This window comes from Heterocephalus glaber, unplaced genomic scaffold (assembly GCF_053883595.1).
Source record: "Heterocephalus glaber isolate CG9 unplaced genomic scaffold, H.glaber_assembly_v1.0 deba00000818, whole genome shotgun sequence".
Classification (NCBI taxonomy): Eukaryota; Metazoa; Chordata; class Mammalia; order Rodentia; family Bathyergidae; genus Heterocephalus; species Heterocephalus glaber.
Genome location: NW_028258164.1, coordinates 17,042,496 through 17,058,848, shown reverse-complemented (window position 1 = coordinate 17,058,848; position 16,353 = coordinate 17,042,496). Strand labels below are relative to the sequence as shown.

The 16,353-nt window shown below is 47.0% G+C and overlaps 1 protein-coding gene across 1 annotated transcript; it reads right to left on the bottom strand.

Annotated features, from left to right (window-relative positions):
- Nucleotides 1-531: 531 nt before the first annotated feature.
- Nucleotides 532-13,010, bottom strand: Htr5a (5-hydroxytryptamine receptor 5A). Its single transcript, XM_004860342.3, has 2 exons — nucleotides 11,048-13,010; nucleotides 532-6,086 (listed from the first exon to the last, which is right to left on the bottom strand). Exons 1-2 carry the CDS (start codon nucleotides 11,783-11,785, stop codon nucleotides 5,754-5,756), a joined length of 1,071 nt encoding a protein of 356 aa, XP_004860399.2. The 5' UTR covers nucleotides 11,786-13,010; the 3' UTR covers nucleotides 532-5,753.
- Between the last annotated feature and the right edge of the window lie 3,343 nt (nucleotides 13,011-16,353).

The following is a 16,353-nucleotide window of genomic DNA, read 5'->3' as shown; positions in this document are numbered from 1 at the left end:
CCACAGGCAGCTTCTATCCCCTGAGGGGCCATGGTGACATCTTGGGTCTCCTCATCTACTCCAGGCTAGATTCAGCATGTGGATTCATACAATGGGGTGTCTCAGCTGGATGTTTATGTGAAGTGTCAGAAGAGTCTTCTTTCTCCTTGTAGTGCTTGAGTCTAGGCAAACAAGAGATTTGGGGTTGACAAGTAGTTCTACTCAGGAAAAATGTACGCTTTCTGCCTTACATAAAACATCAGGGAAACCAGATGTATCCCCCTGAATATTTATGGTCTCACAGCTTCTTCTATTAATAATTCATTACACATCGTCATGTCTACCCATCAACAAGGACTGCAGAGCAAGGCAAGGGACGGGCGAGTGCCCCTCCCCCTCCCCAGGTCCCTGTGCCCTTACCAGACAGATGGGCAGCCACATGCCATGCTGCACCACTCTGTGAAAGATAATAAAACACACTGTGTTGGAATTTTCTGTAACAAGCCTTGATTACTTTAATAAACCACAGGGGGAATCATCAAGAAGAAAGCACTACTTTTCCAGCCCAACTTCAAAGAGGAACATTTGGCTTCTTTTGTTATTATTGGGCCAAAGATTATTGCTAAACTAGTCTATTTGAAATACATGAAAAAGCCCTTTGGCTTCCAAAGTTAGCTTTGTCTTTAGCTCCTATAGATGTTTTTGTTTCTGGTTAAAATTATATTCATTTCAAGTGTCAGAAAATATTAGAAATTGAAAATGAAGTCACTTGTAAATTCATACATTCCTGTCTGGCTTTATAAACTTCTAGGATAAATAAGCCCACACATATGTGTAAATACGTGGTCACAAAAATGGTATCCAGAGTCAGGGTGTGGCTCCAGGAGAGGGCTTGCCTCACATGCCCAAGGCCCGGGTTTGATGCCCAGCATTGAAAAAACAAAAATGAGGTGGGTATCACACTGTAAGTCCTTATTTCATCTATTTCTTCCAGTACAAATATATTGCAGTCCTCTTTCTATGTCATCACACAGATTACAGCTTCCCAGATGTGCCTGTTATTCTGTGACATCTAAATCCCTCCTGCTCCCCTTCCCCTCCATTCCTGTGCTGTCAGAGGAAAGTCATTGCCCACAGCCCTGCCCTCCTTGTCACCTCTCCTGCTCCTGCGTAGAGCAGCAGCAGTGATGACTTGGAACCTTCCCCTACAGTCATGTTAAGACCCAGGCAGAAGCAGCAAGGAGGAGTGGCCTGATGGCCAGCCCCAGACCCTCTCGCTGTGGGGTGGGAATCCTGCAAGAAGTGGGGGTTGGTCTGGAAATCCTCTTGGAGCTGCCCTGCAGGGAACCAGAAGAGCCACTTCTGGGGATTTGGGAGCTAGAGGCCCTTACCCACTGACCCTGGGTTTTGATGTCATAATAAGCATGGAGTTTCCCCAAAGCTGGGCGGTATCTGGATTATTCTCTCTGGGAACTAAAATATTGGGGAGCATCAGAGCTTCCGCCAGAGGCCAACAGCACAGCATGCGGTCACACAGCCCAAGAACAGCCTCCCGCGAGGGGCACCCTGGTCCTGCCAACTTGTACTGCTGCCTTTCCACCATGCCTGCTGTCCTGGGGGCATTCTGGCCATCTGCTATCCTGCAGGGATGCCCTTCATCCATCTCCCATCCTCCAGGGACATCCTCTGTCCATCTGATGTCTTCCAGGGGCAGTGTGCTGCCCTTGACTCCTCAGGTCACAGCCAACCCAGGCTTGGAATCCCCAGCACTGTTTTGAAGGCTCTACTGTCCGCCAATGGGATTCCCCTAAAAACCGGGTCACCTTCCTCCTTCAAGAGCCCATTGGCTGTGCTTCTTTCAAAGCACAACTCCTTTCAGAGACAAATCTGCATGTGTCTCCCATTTGGGGACTTGATCCTATCTCTGTAAAATAGAATTTCTCTCAGTGAGTGCCTCTCAATTCTTTCTCCACCCTCATCACTTTATGATCCCCATGCAAAGCAGTTTTCAATTCACTGTTGAATCTCCAAGATTGAGGGCTTTTAAAAATCTATTTTAAAGAAAAGATCTCTTTTTATTGTTTTAAAGACCCACACGAAAATGTGATTCTTTCAACACCACAAACCCATCATTCTTAAAACAAAGATTCTGTGTGCTGAATTCTCTGGTTAGTGAAGAGTTCACGCAGCTCTGCAGACCCTGGGAACAGGGCCACTGGCCAGTGTTTGTTAGGACAATAGCTCTGTCACCAGGCCACGGTCTCTGATGAGGACCTCCAACAGCAGGGATGCTCTGGCCTTGGGAGAACATTATCTAAGGTCCAGTGCTTTGGGTATAAACACGGCTGCCACCATATTAGGTGGCTGCCCTGCCACCTTCACAAAGAAACACAGAAAACAGGGGAACTCTGGCTCCAACCGCAACCACATGTGGGAGTTCAGCTGATTGTTGCCCAGGAGTGGGGGTGGTGGTGAAATCATGGTTCTCTAAGACCAAAGTGGATTTCACAGAGCTGGCACCACCTGACCCTGCCATTTCTGCTTCCTTAGCCACAGCCCTCACAATGGCTGCCACAGCAGCCCCTGGTGGTTTTCAGGGGCGGCTTTCATCCTATAACTTCATTCCCTTATCCTGTGCAGCAGCAGGATTCTTTATGGAGCTTCCTTGAAAGCGGGGAGAAAACCAGTGGGAGGTGGTTAATACCAGAAGGTCTGCCGAGAAGCAACTCTTTCTCTTAGACATTCTCTCAATACAACAAGAATTGCACTGCTTGGTTTTCTGATAAGCTGCCTCCCAATCTTCCAAGGAGGGAAATAACTATTTTGGAGAACCTAACCCTTCAATTAGGCCAGAGAGGCATAGCTAGGGAGTGGAGTGATGAGCAAAATATGCTTATTATCTTAAAGCAGCCAGGCTATGACAGGGAGAAAACACCATTCAGGATGTTTATTCCTTCCCACAGCATTCATAGCAAACAGGCATTTTTTCAGTAGTGGATTGAATCCATGTTTTTCACACTGAGCTATATTCCAAGCCCTTTTTAATATTTTATTTTTAGGCAAAGTCTCACTAAGTCACCAAGTTGTTCAGGCTGGGCCTGAACTTTTGATCTAAAGCTATTTTGGAGTAAATCTTTAGTGAATCTACTTTGGCACATGTGTAAGGAGCCTGGACTCAGCACACCAGTCATGATTCCTGGTGTCTAGCATTTCCTCATTACTCATATGCTGTGCATAAAGACAGTGTGCCCTAAATATGAGACTAAACTTCACATCAGAACCACAAAGAAATCATCACAGATTTCCTACTCTGGAAATCTTAATGGACATAATTTATTATATACAATATAATATATATTTTCATGTATTATAATAGAGAGTAATATGCATAATGTTCAATTTCTGTGTTCAAAGAATCAGGGACATTAGCGGAAAACGGAATTTTATTGCCTAAAAGCTTTCTAAATCTCACATAATGTTCAAAGTTTCTTATTGTTTTGTTTTGATTGATTTTATACGGGTTAAGTCACCAAACCTTATGAGAGAAGTGGTGTTAAAGAGTCAGATTTTTTTTATGGTTGAGAGAATAAAAGAAAATAATTCATGTAAATGTTTAGCAGGGAACCTGGTAGGCATTCGCTAGTAGATGGGTTTATTTATACTGAGAGTTGCAAAGAAGGAACAGAAGAGAAATAACCATGCTTCTTGCTTTTTGCTCTAAAGATTCATTGCATGGAGGGCTCCCACCTGTGAGCAATGGTCAGTAGGAAGACCAGAATGGGCCAGGGATTTAGCTCAGAGGCACCACACCTGCCTCGCAAGCGCAAGGTCCTGAGTTTGATCCCTGGGACCAAAAAAAAAAAAAGAAGACAGAATCCACATGGTTTAGAACATTTTGTAAGTGTTTTCATAGGATTAGGTTGGAGGGGACCTTTGTATATTCATCAATTTGATCTAGGTAAAAAAAAAAAGCTCTTAGTTTAACTTTACATTTTAAGAAACATTTGTGACTTCATGAGTTCTTCCTTAGAGATGAGATGGGATCCCACTTTTCTTCTCTGTCCAGCATGAACATGAAGATGACAGTTGGCTGAGCCCCTGATGTGAGATGCATGATCTTTGAGGCTGTTGCCCCAGGATAGTTGCCCCAGGTCTTTGGAGAACTTCTCCCTCACTTAAAGTAAAAACTCTTGAGGATGACACAAGTTGAACTTTTAGCCAACTGAAGAAATACATGGGTTTATAGAACTCTGAGGAGCTTGGAAATGCTTCATCATCTCTCTTCGGCCAAGGGTGAGTTTACTAATTGAGACAGCTTGTCAAGTGACTACTCAGGAAATAGCTCTGTCACTTTAGATTGCTATGCTTTAAAGTACTGACCCATAACTATGGTAGTAAGAGAACCCACCAACCAACAAATCCTGATTTTGCTGGCAACCAAGTATTCTGAGACTTCTGCAGAACTCCTCTGATCTGAAGATTCTTGGGATGAGTTGGGAGCCCCCTGTTCTTGGTGAGAAGTCAGCATACACACAATTCTGGAAATGCAGCTGCCTTGTTTCTGCAAATTATTCAGTTGTGTTTTTCTGACAGCTCCTTTGCTTGGCCTCTGGAGATGGGGCTGCGACCAAGTTTATGTGTTTGCACACACCTGCGTCATGACCTGACTGTCTCACCCCACCAACTACACAGCCAGTCTGTAGAGGACCAAGACCACACTTGACCTTCAGTCTATTTTCTCATTACTTATTAGTGTTGGCCTCCTGGCAGGCATTCACATGCCAACAGCAGAGCAACTACAAATCAATCAATGACCCTGCCAAAGTGCATGTGTCTGGCAAAAGTGTCTTTATCGTCACTGGCTGTGAAACTGTATTTAAGAAGTCAACAACTTCATAATAGTCATTTTACCCTAATACCATGATCTGAGGACAAAGGTTTTTGCCTGGAAACATTTCAATAAATTCCATACACATGAAATCCATTGGGAATAAGCAAGTTTGGCAGATTCTATGAAGCTAGTAGATTTTTCAATTGTTTGTGAGTTGTTATTCCAAAATGGGAGGATGTATTTAATTTGGCTCTTAACACATGGTCTAAGTGGATGGGTGGTTTATTGGAGTAAGCGAGCCAATTTGAGCAGCTGCCCTTTCATAGTTGTGTGTGTGTGTGTGTGTGTGTGCATGTGTGTAGATGTCACAAACAACCATAATGGCAATAGTCACTGTCCTCATCCATGGGGCTGTGCACTTAAATATGTTCGTGGTCAAATATTGGAAATAACCAATAAGAATTAGGGCATAGTCACTAGGACCACAGAGCAGAAATTTGAAATGAGAAAGACTACAGAAAGCTTAGAATTACGGTCTCCTTATCCCTAAAGTCCTCATAGGGCTGCTTGCTGTTTTTTTCCCACTCGTTTTCCACCTATCCCTATGCTCCACCTCCTCCCTCTTGTCTGCAGAATGGGACTTCTCCAGGCCAATGCCATGGCCATGCTGGAGTAGACTTGGGGGAGGAGCAGGCACTCGGTGGGCCAAGTCTGTGGGTGCTGGTGCAGAGTGAGGGGCAGGAGACAGGTGGGACACACCAGAGCCCTGGGTGAGGACATCTCCCCATGTGTGAGTTTGAAGAGAGGTGAGCTGAGCTCTGAGATGGCCCTGGGGCACTTGGAGAATTTGTCCACCTGTGTGGCTGCAGGGAACGTGTGGAAGAACAGGAGACCAAATTTCCACAGAGCCACGGGTCAGAGGCATTCTTGCCCTCCACTCTGATCAGTGCTGCCTGGAAAAGAAGCTCTTGAAGGCGCTGCTGTAGTTCTTGTTGAAGGCTGTGTAGATGAGGGGGTTGAAGAAGGAGTTGGAGTAGCCGAGCCAGAGGAAGATACTCTTCCAGATGGCAGGGATGTCCCAGGAACAGAGAGGCCCAACAAGCTCGGTGACAAAGAAGGGGATCCAGCACAGCACGAACACCCCTATGAGGATGCCTACCATGAGGGCTGCCCTCTGCTCCTTCTGCTCCCGCCACATGTCCCCTTCTGTCTGAAAGGTGACAGTGGCGGGGCGGACTGTGAACACCATCTGAGACTGCTGCATGGAGTCCTTCACCTGAAAGACACAAACAGCAGTGTTGTGAAGAGCCAGCGCTCCACACCTGTCAGGCTGAGCCTGGGTGTTGGTGGCCCGGGCCCTGCACATCCACTCTGAGGCAAAGCTGAATTTTCAGGCACAGGAACTTGACCACTGAGGGACTCAACTACAGAGAGAAAATGCGGTGCTGAGGCCAGGCTGTTACACGCATCTCAGAAGTGGAGGAGTGCTGGGGGCCCTTTCTGCTCAACAGACCGGATAACAGCAACAACAAGGCCTACGGCTGCAGGGATTCAGCAACAAAGGCATAATGCACAGGTGCTCCCAACTTACGGAGGGATCCCTTCCCAGGGAACCTGTTACAAACTGAAAATATCATAAGCATTTAATACTCCATCCTACCACGCGTATTGGCTTCACTGCAGAGCGTGCTATGGAGTTTAGGATGTGGCCCTTGAGATCATAGGGTGACCGGGAGCTGCATCCTTTTGCCACTGCCCAGCCTCAGGACAGAGGATGCTACTGCTAGTGAGGAAAATCGAAACTCAAATAAAAATTAAAAGGGCTGTGGACATAGCTCAGTATTCTCTAGGTCAAATCAACAGTACTGGAAAAATAAGTGTGGTAAGTCTTTATCAAACACCTGTAAACTTAGGACCAGATTTCTAAGATCTTTATGATGTTCTAGATTTCAGTGAGTCGGTTCTAAAATGATAGTGCTATTGTTAAGACACTTAGCTCTCTCTGGGTTTCTGCTGTGTGTCTCCCCACACACACCTACGTGTGTCAGAAACAGACTCCAAGGCACTGTGCTGCTGCCTTGAAAGGAGGACAACACACCACAGCCCTCTCCCTGCTCCTATGTCCTCCATGGGACAGCTTCCTACATGATGATCTCTGCCTTCATTTCCTTCTCTTGGGAAGCTGAACTCCCAGAGAAGAAAATGCCTCTCTCCAGCCAAGTCCTGTTTTTAGCTCTTAGAAGAATGGAAATCATAAGTGGCTGATGATGCAGCAACCTAAATATGAAAGAAGGACTTGGCAATGGGTTGCTTAACTAAGTTTTAACCCAAACAAGCCACAGGACAGTTTCTGGGTCAGCAGATCATTCTCATAGGTGACGCTGCCCTGGGTGTTGCCTTGCTTTTCCTCATTCCAGCCTTCTGTGGCTCAGGAGAGCAACACAGCTTCCTTGTCAGCAACATACAATCTTCTGGGTGCCAGACAAGGTGGGGAGGCCTGTCTGGAGAATTCAAACCCCTTAGCCAGTTCATGGCTGCATCTTTATCGTAATAGAGTAAAAGGATCTGATTGATTTATTACATGAAACATCTCAGGTAGTAGTAAGAATATCATACTTAAAATAGCAGAGTCACTGTATGAATTTTTGAATTTGTACGATAATCTTCCCTGCACTTATTTGAAAAACACCAAAATATCAGGTGTTGAGCAATTAAAAAGAAGATAAATACTGAAAGCATAGTGCATAACACCAGAACCCTTAAAACACATGCAAAATAAGAAGTAAAATCTCTCTGTCTGTACCCGACATTTCCTATCAAAGAGCACAAAAGGTGACACTCTTTCAGGAAAGACTCCCAAGGACAGTGACTCCATCCATAATAGATAAATAGAAGTTTTCATTTTTATTTAAAGGTTGTCATAGTAAATAATGGCTACATGGACTCTCAAAGCAAATTACACAATCAATGGTCTCACCCCCAAACAATACTCTAACCCATGTAACCATGGCTGATGGAATAGCCTGAAGTTTTCCTTTGGTCAACTACAGAGAAATCTTTCCACAGTTAGTACTTCCTGTACAACAGTCAATATTTCCTCTTAAACCTGCATTGATACACAATAAAAGAATCTATGTGAGCTAGAAGAAAAGGCAATACCTAGCTCCCTAAGAAAGACATGGAGAAACTTGAGACTTGCTTGCTTGATCAGAGCTAGGAGACCTTGGGTCACAATTTGGGAGATCATCCAGCTCTTCCACATTCTGCTCCTAGTTATATTTGTTTGTCTCATACTTGTTCAGTGTCTGTTGTCCACAACTTTACATGCACAACCCTATTCAGAGAGATGATTTAGAAAGATTGAAAGAATAGAGTACAATCATGTGTGAATCAGTGTGCAATCTCTCTCCCTCTCCCTCTCTCACCACCCCCTCAGACTGGGGACCAAACCTAGGGTCTCATGCATGCTAGGCAAGTGCTCTACCACAGAGCTACCCCAGCCCTCACCGAGCACCCTTGGCCTCAGATCCCCACAGATGAAATTTCACCCTCAATGAGAAGTGACAACAGGAGTGAGAATGTGAAGAGTCCTGGCTGGTCTCTCCTGAAGCTTTGGCTGAATGAGAACCACGAGTAGGAGACTGAGAACTAAATATTCCCACACATGTAGTAGCAGACTGGGGACCCAGGGCTGGTTTTAACCAAGTCCTTTAATCCCTTTAACCAACTCCTTTGATTAAGGATAATTCATCTCAATGAAGATGCCTTTGCAAGCCAATCTACTGATGTCTGCCCTTTGCTTCTAAAAGCCTACCAGTGATGCACTCGCTCCAATAAATTCCACTGGAGTAACAACAAAGCAATAGCTGCTCATACAGATGGTGACCACCCACTTGCACCTCAATAGCCTGAGCCCCAAAGCATGCCTTCCAGAAGCATAGTATAAGATTAGCTTTCTGCTCTCTGCACAGGGAGAGTGTGCCTAACCAGACCAGAATGGCTTTCTCACTTTGGTAAGAAATGTTTTTCTTTGTATCCTTTAATTTCAGATCTTCTGTGGTCCATCATCCTTTGATAAGTTCAAGGCCCATCTGTCTCCTTCTGCCAGCTCCCATCCCAGGGCCTGACATAGGTCAGGGGCTGTGTACACATTCAAATAAAGCTCGATGGATAAAGAAATTGGGAAGATGTGTTGTGATTTCCCTAGGTGACACAGCTAGCTGACAGTAGGACTGTATTTAGAAACTTTGGCTCCCCCTATCACAGAGCAGTCAGGAAGCCTGGTTTGCAATTATTCCTCAACATAACAGAAAGACAAAGGCAGCCCCATATTACACACAGTGCCCTGTAGCAGGTAGAGGCCTTGTAAAGCCAAGGGACTCATTGTCAAAAGTGATCTGGTGTGTGGGGGGGTAAGCAGTGTGTGCATGCGCGCAAAGGTCTTGCAATGCTTTGCTTCTGGTATCATCAAGACAAAGGTAAGGAAGCACTCTCACCCCTTCACAATAAGCACAGAGAGAGAACTGGAATTGACTTTCCCTCTTAGAGCTGGGATTGGTGTTGATCATCAACCTCAGTTGCCTAAATGGGCATCCAGCTGAAGAGGATTCCTGAGATGGATCCTGCAGACGGCCAGCCCTCCTACTCCTGGCCTGGAATCTGAGTGCACTCACACACTGACCATAGGCAGCACCAGGCGCTTTGGGACATCTGACATCCTTCTCCACCGTCACTCCTTGTTCAGTGTAGAAATCTAATAGGTCAGAAGCTCCAAAATTTGATATCCTGAACATTTTGGTCTGAACAAGTCTTGGCTGCAGGGCTCCTAGATGCCATTAGCATACTGTCCCAAGTCTGGATTACCAGAAATGTCTCCAGGCCATCTAAATGTTTCCTGGGATGCAACGTCACCCTTGGCTGAGGACCACTGTCATAGATAAAAGGACAGGTAGCCTCTGAACCCTTTCCCCCCTTTTTTCTAGAACCCCCCTACTTTCCCTAGCTACATCTCTAGTCTAAGTTTGGGCAACCAGGTATGCTTAGAATTAGCTACCAACCATAGAAAATGCCAGCATACTGCAGGGCTCACAAGGGATGTCTATGTCTCTGGCCAGACCCAACTCGGCACAGGCAAAGCCCATCATTCTGTTACTTCTTCCTCAGGCCCATAGTACACACTTGGTACATTATACTGAATTGAAAGTGCTTTGTTGTCCCATAGCCCAGTAACAGAAAATGAGGCCTGTGTATGTTTCTGACCTGACTTCAGTATGTGAATGAGGTTCAGAACAAGCCTTGGTAATTAGTAAGGAAGGGGTGGGGAAGAAGTCTCCATGTCCAATAGATTCCATTTTGATGTGGCTACAGAATATTGCAGCATAGAGTCAGATTATTAAGAGTTGACAAAAAACAGGAAAGTGTGGGTGAGGAGAAAATTTTTTTTACAAAGAGCCTTCACGGTTGCTAGATTGGTTGTTGCACATTAAATGCCACTTGTGGGGAGCTGGGGAGTTGTGTATCTTGGGTTTTTAATTTCCTGCCTTAGCTTTCCTCATGGTCAGAAAGGCAGACAAGTAGTCCTTGCAGCCAATGGGGCCACAGGGAATAGACCCAGGAAGAGCCACAAAGCTCAGGAGCAGATACCAGCATAGGCACCGAGACTGGAATAAACAGTATTTGTGATCCTGCAACAGGAGGGAAAGATGCTGCCGAGTGACAGTAACCTAGGAGATGCCATATTTTGCAAAATCAGCTGCTATAATTTGCAAAGAAAAAAATGGACAGGGACAAGACTCTAAGGTGCTTTGCCTGAAGTGTGGCGATCTCCCTGTGGAGTACAGCCGCCTGCCCTCCCCCAGCACCCTCACTCCCAGTGTAGAAAGCTGGAGGTGTTTCTGGGGCGCTGACCCCAGGTGCTGTCAGCACCAACTTCTCCATATGCTTTAAAGGATCTTATGGTTCCACAGGGTTTTAGTTCCAAGGAAGACCAAGTAGAACATGTAGCTCAAACTCCTCATTCTATAGCTAAAGAAATAATCCATCAGAGGTATCAGTAGATGAGTAGCTCTGTGGTGTGAAATTTGCCAGAGAAAAGTCTCCTCCCCTTGCTTTCTCTCCCCCAGCCTGCCCTTCCCTAAGCCAAAAAGCTCCACTTTCTACCAACAGTGGGGAAGGCACCCTGGGGTACAGCCCGTGGAGATGCAAGTAAAGAACTGTTAAGGATCGCTGTGCACCCACCTCCACGGCTTCAGGCCCAGGGAAGACGCTGTTGGTCTTTCTGGCACCCATGCGAAGCTTGGCAGCCTTGTAGATCTTCCAGTACACGAAGAGCACCACGCAGAGCGGCAGGTAGAAGGCTCCCACGGTGGAGAACACGGCGTAGGAGGGCTCTCGGCTCACCTGGCACTCCTCGCGGTGCTCTGAGTACGTCTCCCCCCAGCCGAACAGCAGCGGGGCCAGAGAGATGGCCGCGGAGAGCGCCCAGGTGAGCGCAATCATCACGTTGGAGACACGCTTGCGGGCGCGGGGCGTGTACTCCAGGTGTCCTGCGATGGACCAGTAGCGGTCCAGAGCTATGGCCGTCACATTCCAGATGCTGGCCGTGCAGCACAGCACGTCGCACGCCACCCACAGCTGGCACAACTGCCGGCCCAGCTGCCAGCGGCCCCCGGACAGTTCGCGCACCAAGCTCAGGGGCATGACTAGCGCGGCCACCAGCACGTCGGAGACGGCCGTAGAGGCCACTAGGTTGTGAGGAACCCGGTGGAAGGTGCGCACTCGGAGGATGGTGGCCAGCACCAACAGATTCCAAGAGAACGTGGCCGCCACCAGAAGGCCCAGCAAGGTCAGAACAAGCACGCTGAAGACGGAGAGCAGGGGCGGGCTGGGGCGCAGGTCCTCGGCGCCCAGGCTGCGGTTGGGCTCCTGAGAGGATGGGGTAGAGAGAGGAAAAGAGAAGTTCACGGGCAGATCCATCGCTGGGGCGGGGCACCAGCCCGGTGCTCTTGTTGCAAGGGCGCTCAAGACTCCACTCGGCCCCCTGCGCTCAGAAGCTGTCTGGTTGTTCACGGCCTCTGGCCAGTGGCGAGATGTCTGGGTGGCGAAGATGGCCCCAGCCTCCTGCCCGAGCGTCCAGAGAGATGGGGTGGCCAGGTGGAGGGTGCCGGGCTGCAAGGCCAGCAGTTCGGATCCCCCAGAGGCCAGGGCAGCAGGGTCAAGGAACTGAGTCACACGTCGCAGGTTCCTCACTTCGGCGGACACGGCTGTCCAGCAGCTCAGAGCCGAGCATCCCGGGGATGGCCCTGCGGCAAGTGGGTGGTGGGTGCTCGGAGCGCGGCCCTGAGTCAGAGCCAAACCTCTCTGTTGCTCCCGCCACTGACAGCAGCCTCAGCTCCTCGCCGGGGAAGCCATGTAGGTACCTGCTCCCGGGAACTGCCTCCTGATCGGGCAGCGTACCCTCGCCACTCCGTCTGGGGCTGGGGTTCCAGAGAGGGGACTCTGGCGCGCCCACTAGATCTGCCTTATCAAAGTGGGACCAAGCCCTACGTAAAGCATCAGCTGATAAGGCCGCCTGTCCCCGCCCGGCTTCTTGCGCTGCTGTAGCGCTGTCCGCGGTGCCGCGCGCTCCACCGGCTCGGCGCTGAGGAGAGCAGAACTGAGCGGAGGCGGGGTTTGTCGCTGTCCGCGGTGCTGACACCACCGGCCCGGTGGGTCGGGGTGCTGTCCGGGGTGCTGTCCGAGGTCCTGCCGCTTTTCCTGAACTAAGTGCTCGCGTGGAACAAGTTGGCCAATGCACTTTGGTAGCCGTCCTTCTGGAGGTGGCCTGCAGATCTTCAGCCCTGTATTCTGCTTCCTGTAGTTGCGGTGTGGCATGCTGTGCTGGATTTTCTCGTCCTTATTTGAGTACCTGATTGCTTCCCTTGTACACAACTCTTGGTGGCTACCCTTAAAGTGTTTGTTTTCCTTAAAGGAGAAGAGGTAAGATGGTGTTTTCTGCTATTCTCAGAAGGTGGCTAGGTATCGGATCTAGAAAGCCTACCCCATAAAGAAGCCATGCCATCTCTCCACCCACTAAACTAAATTTGCTGCTGTGACAGGACCAATTGGATGCAAGCTGTTATAAATGTTCTATTGCATAAAAAAGGAGGGAAGCATTTAACTCAAGCTATACACATAAACAACCAGACCCACATTCACAGAAATTGAGAAAATATTAAAAGATACTACCCAGAAGTTTTTATTTTATTATCTTGCTAGTACCGGGGATCCAACCCAGGGCCTGTCCATGGTAGGCAAGCATGCCACCATTTAGTTACATCTCCAGCCCCAGAAGTTTGTTGTGGTTTACTGCACCTCACAAAGAGATATATGACATAGCGAGATGAAAGGAGTTGAAAAAAGGAAAATTATATGACAGAAAGGAAAGTAGGATAATAGTTTATAAAGGGCATTCAATGAGTATCATGAAGTCTTGCATGTACATTTACAAGTAACTTTGGCCAGAAACTTTTTAATTATTTGAAAATTTGAAACATATTCTTTTACAAGATTCTGGCTCTCACTGAGTAAAACAAGCATCAATAGAATGTGCTGAGAAGTTAATCTTCCTGTGAGAACTTCAGAGTGATGCAATGCATTTTTAAAAGCATAGCTATTCTAATGAGGGCAAAACACAGGGAGTGGATAAATATTAAGTTGTTATTGAAGTCTTCTATTTATAAGATTAGGACATGGTTTTGAAAATTGTGTGCTAGTTGCTCATATGGTGATCCTTCCATAATTATTGCCATATGTGACAAAGTCGGAACGGTAGAAGTAGAAGTCTACTAGTAATGGAGCCTGGTCCAGGTCCAGCTCATGGTTGATGCACTAGGCCACTGTACCTACTTCATGGTGGTCTCTCCAGTTTCCAAGGGTATCATCAGATCCACATTGTGGTCATTGGCAGAATCTTATGCTGATGTCTTTCTTGACCTGTGGGGTAAAAGCTACTACAGAAGTGCAGGCCAAAAGGAATCTCCAAAACTTCTCCCCCAACCTGGGAGCTGAGATATTAAATAATAACAATAGTACTCTGGAGAGGAATCTGATGGTAGTGATTTTTACCTCCTGGCCTATCCACATGTACTTCAGTTGGTCTCTACAAAAACTAGATTATAACAGACAGAGGGATCTATCACAGACTTGCCAAAGGGCTAGCTGTACTCCCACCTGTGCAGGATGAATGTGTGGGTGTATTTGCTAGAGTGGATCCACACAGCCTGCAGTATGGGATACACAGTCAGTGATCTGACCATAAGTCATTTAGATCAGTGGTTTCTGAAGTGTGCCATGACCCCTAGGGGTCTCCAGCCCCTTTCAGTGGGTCCGCAAAGTCAGGTTATTTTGACAATGATGCTGAGGGATTGTTTACTTCACTGTGTCAACTTATGTGCTGATGGTGGAAAAGTGGCAGTGGGTGTACCTGGGGGCACCTGCACACCACAGTCAATGGCATTCTTCACTGCCCTGCACCCACAAGAAAAAATGAAAAAACTGTGGATTTCACTTAAGAATGTCCTTGAGGATGTAATAAGGTCAGTAATCATGTTAGAACTTGACCTTTGAATGTTTATCCCAAACATTTGCACACCATTCTCTCCCTCAGAATACATTTCTGGAGAGCACAACCCAAGATAGCAATCTAAGTGCCTGCATGGAATGGGTGAAATTATCCTGTGAAAGATGGGAGAGAAGGAATGAAGTTATTGTTTATATCTAGATGTCCACCTAATGCCTTGTGTGCTCATACATGGGCATTTGGGAGGTGATGGGATTACAGGGCTTATTGCTGATTGCTATTAGGAGGTGGGGCCTGGCTGGAAAAGACAGTCACAGGGGGTGTGGCCTGGAAGGGTTTATCTCCCTTCCCCAATTCTCTCTTCTCTCTCTGCTTCCTGTCCATCAGCAACTCTATTCCACCAGGTCCTTCTGCTATGCTTCCCCGTCTTGGAGCCAGCTAACTATGGGGTGAAATATGAGCCAAAAGAAACTTCTCCTCCCATGAGTTGTGGGTTTCAGATAATGTGTCTTAGCTACAAGAAAAGTGACTCAGACAAAGGGGAAATAAAAAGGATTAAGATGTGTTATTTGTGAGCACCAACTCCCCGTGATGATTGGAATCATGATGTACTGCAAATGTGGACTAATAAAGATTTTTTAAATGATGAGTCCTCACACCCTGCTCATGTCTGTCAGCACTCAGCAAGTGCACCAAGCCCAGGATAGCTGACTTTCTAAAAGAGAAAATTCTTGGTACTTAGTTATATTTCTATTGGATAAGGTTTCTCCAATAGAATTATTGAGGTGAGAAGATTTTAAAGATCTCATGTTAGAAGAAGAGAGGATTCTCATTTGTTTTGTTTTGCCTTGACAATTTCTATGATGTAAGGGGCTAGATATGAACCCTCGGGTTGACATTACACTGGTGATGCTACATTATTATCCCAGGAGGTTTCTACTGGCAGCATGAGTGACATCTTCCATCACTCTTGGGACAGGGGCAAAAACCACAGTTATTCTTAGTTTGCTTTTCTCTCCCTTGCATTCCTCAGACATCAGAACAAAAATAACAGAACTCAGATCATAGGAGAGGGGTGGAGAATCACCAGGATCCTGCTGCCCCTTTTGTTGTTGTTGTTGTTGCTGTTGTGTTTTGTTTTCTTTTCTGTTTTTTTTTTGAGACAGGGTCTCACTATGTAGTTCATGCTGGCCTTGAACTTCCTATGTAGCCCAGGCTGTCCTCAGACTAATGGCCATCCTGCTGCCTTAGCCTTCCAAGTGCTGCAAATTATAGGCATGTGTCACCATGCCCAGCTTTGAAAAAAAATCCCTAAATTCCAAGGTTGTGGTATTCGGAGGTGAGGCCTTTGGGAGGTAGAGTTAGATGATGTCATGACATTGGCTCCTCATGCTGACATCAGTGGCTTTAGAAGCAGAGGAAAAGAGACCCTCAGGGCATGGTGCCTTGTCTCGCCATTCAATGACAGCAAGAAAGTCCTCACCAGACCTCTGGTCCCCACAAATCACTCTGCCTTAGATGCTTTATTACAGTAGCAGAAAACAAAGACATATACACAGTACTTAAAGCTAGAGAGTGCAGGGGATGGGAGGGGGAGGAAGAGCAGAAAGGCACAGGGGTGGGAGCTGTTGCCAGAGCTGCTACAGCAAAAGTTCTCCCCCCTCCCCCCTTCGCCTCCTCTCACGGCCGCTAGGAAGGTTGGCGCTGCCGCCACCGCCTGCAGTGGGTGACCACTCAGAAACTGCCCAAGGACATAGGGGAGGAATAAGCAGCTTGGAAATTCAGCCAAGTGATCTGGTGGGATGGGCATTTGCCTGGCAGATTTTATAGAGGAATTGGATGGCATAACTGATTAAGGTGGTATTGAGGGTTTCTGAAGCCTGAGAAAGGTAGAAACTCAACCATGATTTCTTTTTCAACTCTACAGCTTTCGCTTGCTTGAAGTCTTCATTTTTACCTTAGTCTCAGGCCATTATACTTAAGC